Source organism: Budorcas taxicolor, chromosome 3 (genome assembly GCF_023091745.1).
Source record: "Budorcas taxicolor isolate Tak-1 chromosome 3, Takin1.1, whole genome shotgun sequence".
In the NCBI taxonomy this organism is placed as follows: domain Eukaryota; kingdom Metazoa; phylum Chordata; class Mammalia; order Artiodactyla; family Bovidae; genus Budorcas; species Budorcas taxicolor.
In genome coordinates this window covers 20,850,182-20,860,939 of record NC_068912.1, presented here as the reverse complement: position 1 = coordinate 20,860,939, position 10,758 = coordinate 20,850,182, and the positions used below count along the sequence as shown (strand labels likewise).

Below are 10,758 nucleotides of genomic sequence, written 5' to 3'. Positions count from 1 at the left end.
CATAAAACTTTTCCCCAACAGTTGACCTGCCCAGACCACTACTCCACCACCTAGGGCATGTGAATTCCGGATGCCAGTCCTGGGTAACACGCCCTCCCAGTTCACGCTCTTGTTTTTGTTTGGGGTTTGGGAGGGAGACGATCTCAATCTGGGTTATCGCCGGTCTTAATGAACCTGCCTGTGTCTCCATCACCCGCCGCATCGGCCCCTGCCGGCTCTCTCGGCAGGTCGGCCCGGGCGGTCGTCTCAGGCTCCACCTCTCACTCCGGCCGTCAGTGCGAGTCTGGGTGCCCCCGCCGCCCCAGACGCCGTTCCCCGGCGGGGTGTAGGTCTGTCTTCTTCACCCTCAGTGAGTCAGAAACAAAGGAGGGTGTGGGGGGAGCGCACTCTCTCCGGCTCGGCGATTCGCCCTTTATTCTGAACTCGCAACGTCAGCGGGCGGGTGGATGGAGCTGCGGGGCGCGGGCTGGGCCGCCCACATCGCGCCGGGCCGGGGGAGCGGCCGGGCCGGGCCGGGCCGGGCTGGCGGGCGGCGGGGGCGCGCTCGGGGGACCGGGCCGCGTGGGCGCCGGGATGGAGGGCGCCGAGGGGCGGGGAGCAGGCGTGCGTGTGTGTGCGAGCGCGAGGGAGGCCGGCCTTTAGTGTAACCGGAGCTACAAAGAAGGGGAGAGTCCGGGAGAGGGAGGGAGGAGCGGCGGCGGCGCCGGGGGCCTCTGCGCACCCTCCCCGTGGGCAGGAGCCCCCTCGAAGCGGCCTCGGCCCCCGACGCGGGGCCGCCCCTCGGCGCCCGCCCGGCAGCCCGGAATGATGAAGAAGAACAATTCCACCAAGAGGGTGAGTACGTCCGCCCGCCCCGTGGCCGCCGCTGACTTTGTGCCCCGAGGACCCCGGCCCCGTCGGAGCCGCGGGCGGCCGGCTTGGGGGCCGGGGACACGCCGCGCCAGCTCCCTCCTTCCAGCCCGGCCCGGTCGCCGGTCCCCTTAGCTTCGGCCTCGGTGCGCCGGGCCCGCGACGAGGTACCACGGGGGCTTTTGTTTGTTTACTTGGGCCGGGGGCTAACTTGGCTGAGTTTCTGCCCCGACCCCCGGCCTCGCCTTCCCCGGGCGGCGGGCGGCCGCTGGCACCAAGCTCTGCAGCGGCGAGAAGACAATGAGAAATAAAATGCCGTAAACCCCGGCGCGGCGTGGAGGGGAGCTGCGGGAGGGGGCGAGGGGCCCGGCGGAGCCCCGAAGGCCACCCCTCGTCTCCAGCCCGGCCCTCACCCCTGGCACGGGCAATTCCAGTTGTTTATTTGGAAGAAGGGGGAGGGGAGCGATAGGGATGCGAGTTCCTTGGAGTGAAAGGGTTTGAAGAAGTGGGGAGCAAACGCGGGGCTCCCCGACTCCAGCTGTGGCGGGGCGAACGCGGGGAGGGGACCGGGGACTCGGGAGGGCGCGGGGGACGGAACGCGAGGAGGAAAAAGCTGCAACCACCTAACCGTGCGATTCTCATCTGGCTCGCGGGGGCAGGGGCCTCAGGATGGAAACCATCAGTGTGCACCGCCTGAGAAGGTCGGCTGGGTCCGGAAATTCTGCGGGAAAGGGATTTTCAGGGAGATTTGGAAAAACCGCTACGTGGTGCTGAAAGGGGACCAGCTCTACATCTCTGAAAAGGAGGTGGGTGCCCTTGCCGCGAACTACCCAGTTTTCTCATAGTCCTGACCTGGTCTTTCCGAAGGGCTCTTATATGTACTTCTCGTCTCCCCCTTACCTCACTCCTGATTTTGTTCCGAAAGCGAGTTCAGCAGTCCGGTTGGTCTCTACCCCCATCTTATCTGCAGAGAAAGGTCTCCCCTCAGTGAGAAGACCCGAATTAGAATTAGAAGTTGCATCTTACTTAAAGATTTTCCTTTGAAAATACCTTTCTGATAAGCATGATAACTCCCTCCCAAGATGTCCCCAAAACTCCTAAGTGTCCCCTACTCTCCCCTATCCTGGCCTCGAGCTGACTGGGATTCTTTTTTCTTTGCTGTTGCTGCTGAAACACCCTGTTCAGCTTATTCTTCCCTCCTTCCTGCCCCCCAGCCCAGCTAGCCTCCCCTGTCCTGTCTCTCACAGAGACATATGCAAGTCATATCAGCAGTACAGCTGCTCCAAATCACAGAAGACACACAATCCAGAGGCAGTCTCACATGACCTCAGGTAGAGTGTTTGTAAGTGGCAGTTATTTCTCTTGAAGCCAGTGTCCTTAATTAACATGCTCTCTGTTCCCCACCCCCACTCCACTTAAAAACAAAGAAGCGAGGAACTCATTCTCCATTCCTTCCTACCCAACACCCCCCGCCAATTATATCAGAAGGGAGAGTGGAGTTTTGAACCCCTGCATGTCTCTGTGTCTTTGGGTCTATAGTTACGATGAAAATAGCCCACGTTGGGTCAGAACCTGAGCCCACATATTGAATCCAAACTCTTCTCTGTTTTATCCCTAATTCTTGGGCTCAATAACACATAGGAATGTGGAGAAACTAAAATTGCCCCTCCATGGGTTAGAAGTCATTCCAGTACCTATCTCTGTGACTATGTCAGCATTGCCTAGGAGACTGTCCTGAGTTCCCCTGGTAGGATGGCCCTCCCCTGCCTGGTGAGCGTGAGTTCCCTCACCAGGGGCTAATTGGGAAGTCCTCCCTGAGTTCTAACCTCTTCTGCTTTCTGCTTAGACTATATTTAGGTAAATAAATCCTTTTATGGTATTGAAACAAGACACACAGGCAGTCCTGGAGAAAGTATTCATCTTGAACAGAACATCTACCGAAGCAGCTAAGAAAGAACTAAGCTATGCCAGGGCCAAAGAGATCCCTCTTAAGGGTATTTAAACCTTGCTGTTTACACTAAGCTGAGAACTTGGTGTTGGGATGAGGTGAGAAAACACTTTGACAGGAGAATTTATCTTTAAGGGTCACCTCTACCCAACCCTAAATCCTACCCAAGGTTTTTTTTCCCCCCCCCCACAATTTGCTGACTTTCTAGGTTTGTGGTTTTTTTTTTCTTTTCTTTTTTAAAGCAAGTGTCCAAGTGTATCTCCTGTCTTCCCTGAACTTCATAATGGCAGGAAACTCTAGTGAGCAATCGGCAAGAACTTCCCACACGTCAGTGGGGAAAACATGAGATCAGGGAAAGGGTAGAAGGAACAAGACATTTTTTTTTTCTTATTTGTACCAATCTAAAAAACAGTCTGGGGATGAAAGAGTGTGATGGACCCTTATTTGTGGAGGAAGGGGTACTGAGATAGGGGAAAGAATGGAATGACCTCAGCCTAGGATGTCTGGTGTCCTGTGAGTCAGGAACATCTGACCAGTCATGGGGCCAACTGCCCACTGCAGAGGAAGGCATAGGAAGAGGGAACAAGCCTATTGGTATTACTCTTCTTTGGAGCCAGTTTCCATGCTTCAAAGGCCTAGGCTAAAGGTGAAACTGATCAAGGATGTAGGCTGGATTCTGTCCCCTTCCTGAAAGCTCCAGAGCCGATAGAATTAAAGAGTTTTTTAAAATGTACTATGATATCTGTAATTTACATGTTAATGCAAGGAAATCCCTAACCCTCTTAGAATTTGCACCAGTCTTTTTCCTGCAACTGCCTCAACCAAAGAAATCCTTCTGTATTTGTTGTTAATAACTGTTCTGCTCATTCTCAGTCAAAGGGCACCTTTTGACCATGGGGCTGATGTATAGGAACAGAAACTAGACCTTCGGGAGACCTCATGGTAGAGGAAATTGAGTTCAGGGCATCTTTTTTGGCAAGCATGGGAAAAATTCCTCTCTGTGGCCTAAGGACAAAGAATCAGGGGAAAGGAAGGGTTGACCTTGGTGGGTGGTAACTATAAATGAGACTGTATGAATTAGATGGGGGGGGTGGAAATACAGTGGGGAACTAGGGTCCTGGAGCTGTCCATCTTCCCTGGGCACTGTCTCACTGCTTGTCTTACCCCGTCTCCTACCCCTGCCCTATGCAGGGCTGACCTCTGTCAGTGTCTCCTGCTCCCCAGAGCTGCTTATCAGTCATGTCCAAGCCAGAATACCTCCCTTCCCTTCCCTCCCTTCCCTTCCCTTCTCTTCCCTTCCCCTCCCCTCCCCTCCCCTAAGGAAAACAGAAACAAGTAACTCTCTTCCCCTGGCTACATACACACACCCAGCACTTTCCTCTCCAAGATTTCTGGCCTCTGCTGATAGTCTCAGCTCTGAGGAAGGAGGGGGAGAGGAGTGATGCACCACCCTGCATCCATGCTCCCATGTTTCTGGGAATTGTTATGGGACACCCCTTGCCAGCATCTTGTTCACTTCCACCCACAATCCTTCAAGGCCCCTGTCACTTCCTAGCCCAAAGCCAGGATTGGGGAGAGGCCTGGAGGAGCCACAACGTATTGAAACAAACAAAGGTGGGTGTATGAGCGGCCATTCACCTGAATGGGCCTGTGTCCCCTGGGTCCAGCGGCAAGTCAAAAGTATGGGCAGATACAAAAGCAGAGATGGGTTGGGGGATGGAAGAGAGAACCAGGCAGATAGATGAAGTCACCTCCACGCTCACACAATTCCTATGTCAGAACTTGTGAAGCGGGGACTCTTTTGTGAAATAATTCCAGTCGGGGAGGGTAGATACCATCCAAGGAACATATGACGCTACTTGTGTCTGTTTAGTTTTAACAAGTGCTGGTGGTTGTCGTCTCTCATCCCAAGAAGACATGAACAGGCTCATTCCCCAGGGTCTTCTAATCTCAGGTGCAAGTAGCAGAGGGTGAAAGGGTTTTCTAATCACAGACTCCTCCGTCTGGACCAGTAACAAAGTCTTCTTTCCTCTTGTAAGCCAGGTCACAACTTCAGAGGGCCAGAGCCATGGGAACCCCTCAGGGGAGAAGAGAAAAATCCCTGAGGGGTTTAAAACGGACCTGGGCAGAAATTTAGTGGAATTTGCTTTGTGGCGCTCACTTTGTGGGGTCAGAGGATATAGACGGAGTTGTGGTCTTTCGTTAGACATTCAGCAAGAGAGTTAAGAGCCAAATGATGGATAAAGCTGCTAAGGGTGGAGCCGGTTGCAGGATACATTCTCCAAGCAGGAAGGGCTCAGTTTAGACACAAGGAAGAACTCCCTGACTAAAAGGGCTCAAACTGGAATCATGGGAAGAGGTAGCAGAACACTCGTTTCAAGTAGTCCTCCAGGGAGAGTATAAACGTGTCTTTGCTTAGAGCACAGTGGAGTGACTCTAGCGGCTTCTCAAGCCTGCAGGAGCTACATTGGGTTGTCATGGTACCTTGGAAGGAATAAGGTGGGGTAGGAACTACAGGTGTATTTTTCACCCTATTTGAACAAACCGAACACAGGGGTGGCTGTCCCTGTGGTGCTAAAGCTCCTGAAATGAAGGAGATAGATGAGTCTCATCATAATAGAATATATTTAAGGAAGGAGCTAAATGAGGGTAAGAAAGCATCAACATACATGTAAGAAAGGGGAGGCTGGAGGCGGCCCTCCATTCTCTCTAGAAATCCCCTGATGTTGGCTCTGCCTTTATCTTCTCGGGACAATCAAGGGCCATCCAGGTCTGCTTGCTTCAGAATGGTAGGATTAAAGTATGAGCCCTGTCACCGTGTCCTTTGAAGGGCGAAGTAGGAGTCATAATGAAGAGACCTACTGGGGTTCTGGAAACAGAAGCTTGGCTGAGGGGAGTTGCAAGAGGAGTTTAAATGGAAACCCGTGCAAGGAATCAGGACTTGGCCTCTACGAGCCTGGGGTAGGACAGCCTTTTCCTATCCTGTCATCCCTCCCTTCTCAGGCTTCTTCTGGTTCTCGGACGGGTCTAAACTAACAGTTTAGGAGAAGGGACTAAGTGATTTTAATCCTCATCACCTCACCTCCAATCCTCCCCTAGGTAAAAGATGAGAAAAACATTCAAGAGGTGTTTGACTTGAGTGACTATGAGAAGTGTGAAGAGCTCCGGAAATCCAAGAGCAGGAGCAAGAAGAATCATAGCAAGTTCACTCTTGCCCACTCCAAACAGCCCGGGAACACGGTACGCTCCTCCTGCCACCTTGGCCCTGGAACGTGGACCAGGGCAGGGGTGTGGAGGCCAGAGGAGAACACCTTCCCCTTTGGGATCTCTCTCAGCTCTCTGACTCAGAGGCCCTGAATTACTGCTCTCCTACCAGCTTTTATTATTTAATCTGAGAATATGGTGGCCATTTCCTTCCTTCCTGGCAAGCCAGCCTTTAAACTGTCCAGCCACAAAAATCATCTCTGTCTCTCTCAGTCTCTGCCAAATACACACACACACACACCCACACACCCCTCTTGGGAAGCAGTCACTTTACACACATACACATGCACACACACACACACACCCCCCTCTTGGGAAGCAGCCACTTTACACACACACCCCGTCTTGAGAAGCAGCCACTTTTCCCTGTTCCGTGGTAGGTGGTTGAAATTAGGAACCATTCCTGTCACATTCTATGTCTTCAAACATTTAAAGATCTTTATATCAGTACCTGTCCTTCACCAAACCTCTTCTAAATATCTCTAGTGCTGTATTAATATCCAGTACCCTTCTGAGCTTCTCCTTGGTCATTTCTAAAACAGCCTCCAAGCAAGGGCATTTTGCAGGAATAGAGGATGATTTCCTTAAGTCACAGGTGACACCAGAAGTAGAATCTCTCTCCTTCCAAGAGCTGAGTCTAAGAGAATGAAGTTTAACTTCTCATTTCTTCACTGTCAAGGTGAGGCCAACTCTATAAAAACCCTGACTGAACGCGAATCTTCTCACAGGCACCTAACCTGATCTTCCTGGCAGTGAGTCCAGAAGAGAAGGAATCATGGATCAATGCCCTCAACTCCGCCATCACCCGAGCCAAGAACCGCGTCTTGGATGAGGTTAGGGGGGCTAATTGTGGGGAGGCGGACACTGAGGCACAGGGAGCTGGGTGGCTCATTAAAGAGGGAAGAGGATGGTGCGGGCCCCATTCACTAGCTCCCCACAGCTCTGCTGCTTTATCTCCCTTTGGAAAGCCCTGTTCTCCTACTAGCTTCGAAGTCTTCTCTGCCAGCTCCTGTTTCCCCGCTTTCTGATACATGAACAAGCCTAAGAAGCCCCTTCATGTCCCATAAATCCTTGCCCTTGGATTTGCTCAGGAGCATTTTCTGAGCTGGGGGTTCAGGCCGCAGGGGAAGCTGGTCTGGAACTAGAGTCTCTGAACAGCACCCGCGACTCACAGTGCATCTCTTCAGGTCACCGTCGAGGAGGACAGCTATCTCGCCCACCCTACTCGAGACAGGGCAAAAATCCAACACTCCCGCCGCCCTCCAACTCGGGGACACCTAATGGCTGTGGTATGTAAGACTATAAGAAAGTAAAAATTGCTGAAGGGCTAACTCCCTGTCAGTTCATCTCAGATGGGACTGTATCTTAGCCCACCAGAGGCATTTGTGTACCAAGGTCAAAAGCTAGGAAAGTCCCTTCACCCTGTTCCCTTTCTCGATTCCTCCAAACCAAAAATATTTAGTATCTACTGTGAATTTGAAAGATGTGCCCTCAATAGGGGCTTCCAGTTGGTCCTAGTGGTAAGGAACCTGCCTACCAATGAGGGGATGTGGGTTCAATCCCTGGGACTGGAAGATCCCCTGGAGGAGGGCATGGCAACCCACTCCAGTATTCTTGCCTGGAGAATCCCATGGACAGAGGAGCCCGAAGGGCTACAGTCCATGGATTCACAAAGAGTCAGACATGACTGAAGCGACTTAGCACACATGGATGGTTTAATAGATTTAGCTTCCTTTGAGGAAAATGAGATACACTCACAGGAATGTGAGAAATAGAAGAGATGAATACTACGAGGCAATGTAAGCTGATGTCTGGTGGCTAGCTATCCTGATAGGTAAGAGTATTACGTATTGCAGGCATTTAAAGGAACAAGGATTTTCTTTCACTTGTCCGAGCTCAGAGTCTCTGGGGAATGAGGCACTCAGGTATAGTAGAAAGAGTGACGGCTTTGCAATCAGACAAAGCTGGGTTGGAATCAGCTTTGCTGAAGCTGCCCACCTCCAGCTGTAAAGTGGGGCCATAATCGTGCCCGGGTGAAGGGCCACTGTGAGGAATGATTGAATTGAAATAACATATGTATCAATACATGTGAGGTGTTGAATAATTTAAGTATTTTTTTATCTTTTAAAAAATTACAGTATTTTACCCTGCAAAAAATTACAGTATTCTGGAAATAGAACAAGTTTTATTTAAAGGCAAGGTGTTCTGAGGTCCAAATAGCAGAGGGGTTTGAAGTGTGTGGCTCAGAGGATACAGAAGAAAAGTTGCCCTGCCATGCCAGGCATCCTGTGTGTGTCAGACCCAGTTGATGCTGCGAGTCCACAACACGGAAGGAGAAGACACTGTTCGGGAAGCTCGTGGTCAAGTGGAAAATATGGGCAACAAGAGAAATTACTTTAAATCACAGAAAAATGAAAGAATTAAGTTTAAATCACCATCAAAAGCTTCTCATTCAGGGAAGGCATGTTGAGGAGTAAAATGACCACAGCTTGCTTCTCTTTCAGGCAGTCAGTCCTGAAATGCTCATGGATGACAATCTACCCCCTTCCTTCCCATCCTCTCCCTCCCCAGGCTTCAACCTCTACCTCAGATGGGATGCTGACCTTGGACCTGATCCAGGAGGAAGACCCTTCCCCTGAGGAGCCAACCTCCTGTGCTGAGAGCTTCCGGGTCGACCTGGATAAGTCTGTGGCCCAGCTAGCAGGCAGCCGGCGGAGAGCAGACTCAGACCGTATCCAGCCCTCCTCGGACCGGGCAAGCGGCCTTCCCCGACTTTGGGAAAAGCCAGACAAGGGGGCCACCTACACCCCACAGGCACCCAAGAAGTTGACCGCCACAGAAAAAAGCCGTTGTGCCTCCCTGGAGGAGATCTTGTCTCAGCGGGACGCTGCGCCAGCCCACACCCTCCAACGACGGGCTGAGGACGCCCCAACCCCCATCCCACACCCCCCGGGGCAGCTGTCCCGGATCCAGGACCTGGTAGCCAGGAAACTGGAGAAGACTCAGGAGCTGCTGGCAGAGGTTCAGGGACTGGGAGACGGGAAGCGAAAGGCCAAGGAGCCCCCTCGGTCTCCTCCCGATTCTGAGTCAGAGCAGCTGTTGCTGGAGACAGAGCGGCTGCTGGGAGAGGCGTCGTCGAATTGGAGCCAGGCGAAGAGGGTGCTGCAGGAGGTCAGGGAGCTGAGGGACCTGTACAGACAGATGGACCTGCAGACCCCCGACTCCCACCTCAGGCAGAGCCCCCAGCACGGTCAGTACCGGAGGAGCCTGATGTGAAGGCCCGTGCCAGAGTCTGGAACTCATGGGGGTGGACAGATTCTTATCTCCAAGTGTTGCAGGATAAAAGCTTTTTTATTTACCTCAGTCAAAAAAGAAAACAAAAACACAGTCGAATTCGTTGCTCTTGCTGCTGCCGGACCCTCCTACCGCCCTTATTTCCCAACCTCCTTTCCTTCCTTCCCCGCCGTCTGTCTCTGAGCCCTAAACTGCCTGAGGTGTGAGGAGCAGGTGACCCCTACAGCAATATTAAGAAGCTTTCACCTGGATGAAGAGAGGGCCATGAAGGCTCAGTTTGACCGTTTGACCCACACACACCCTCTGAGGTGTGAGGAATAACCTGCTGCTCCCAACCATGTGTGTGGGCTCCTAAATTTAGAGGGGGAGAGGAGGGGGCCTCCCTTATGTCCCATTCCAAGTTTTCAATCTGAGGGTGAAATTTCAGCTGCTCAACTCTAGAGATGAGGGAGCCATGCCACCTGTCCACGCACACAGAAGTGAAGTTTATCCCAGCCCCAAGGAAGATTTGTGCAATTAAAATCCTCCCTGACCCTGGCCCTCACCAGGCACTGGCTTCTCATGCCTATCAGCCTCTGATTGAGATCAAGCTGCCCAGCTTTCTTAATATGAGATGTTTCTTCCCTTCATCTCTCACACCCTTCTCAATTCAGAGATACAACCCTGGACGGAGGGGACGGGTTTGGATTTGGCTAGGGGCGCCTAGCACAGGAGAAGCAGGGACAGTCAACCCGACAGAAAACCAAACTAAAAAAGAAACTGACTTGTGATGCATAGGATGGAGGGGAAAACCAAATATGTGCCCGGGTTCCTCTTTCGGCCAAGCTCGGGTTTCCTGTAGCCTCTCCCTCTCCTTCCTCAAACCTCACTTCCAATACTAATCAAGCCCCAGCTTTAGAAAAACATCTTTTTCACTCACACCACCATCCTCCCAACCACCTGTGGAGTTGCCAGGCTCCCCTGCATCCTTGGCTGTGGGGAGCCTTTTTGATTGCTTCTTTCCTCTGAAGTTTCTAAGATCAAGTTAATAACAGTGATAGTGTCAAGAGATGAGTCATAAAGGCAAGATATGAATGATTTTTGGAAAGAAGGGACAGATAGCCCCCTGAATCAAACGAAGGGTTAAAAAAAAACTTTGAAGTACAGTTGACACTTGAAAAATACAAGGGTTAATCCACCTTTAACTTAAACAGCCATACCCATGGTTCCTCTGCATCTGAGGATTCAAGCAACTACAGGCTGTGCTGTAGTATTTGAAAAATAGCTGCATGTACGTGGACCTGTGCAGTTCAAACTTCGGTTGGTTGAGGTTCAACTGCAGACTGCTTGTTAGCTTCTTTATCCTCTTCCCTAGATTTCCTCTAACTTCCAGGAGCCGAAACTGGAGAGGAAGGGGAGAAAAT

The 10,758-nt window shown here is 51.7% G+C and overlaps 1 protein-coding gene across 2 annotated transcripts; it reads left to right on the top strand.

The window, feature by feature from the left end:
* The first annotated feature begins 573 nt into the window (after nt 1-573).
* Nucleotides 574-10,540, top strand: PLEKHO1 (pleckstrin homology domain containing O1). 2 transcript variants are annotated; one of them, XM_052637309.1, is made up of 6 exons: nt 574-834; nt 1,509-1,655; nt 5,897-6,037; nt 6,790-6,894; nt 7,249-7,350; nt 8,633-10,538. In XM_052637309.1, the coding sequence occupies exons 1-6, from the start codon at nt 805-807 to the stop codon at nt 9,335-9,337; spliced, it is 1,230 nt and encodes a 409-aa protein (XP_052493269.1). In that variant the 5' UTR covers nt 574-804; the 3' UTR covers nt 9,338-10,538. The 2 variants fall into 2 exon arrangements, with proteins under 2 accessions (XP_052493269.1, XP_052493270.1); XM_052637310.1 differs by lacking the exons at nt 574-834; nt 1,509-1,655 and adding an exon at nt 5,585-5,758 and having other exon boundaries at nt 8,633-10,540.
* The last annotated feature ends 218 nt before the right edge of the window (nt 10,541-10,758 follow it).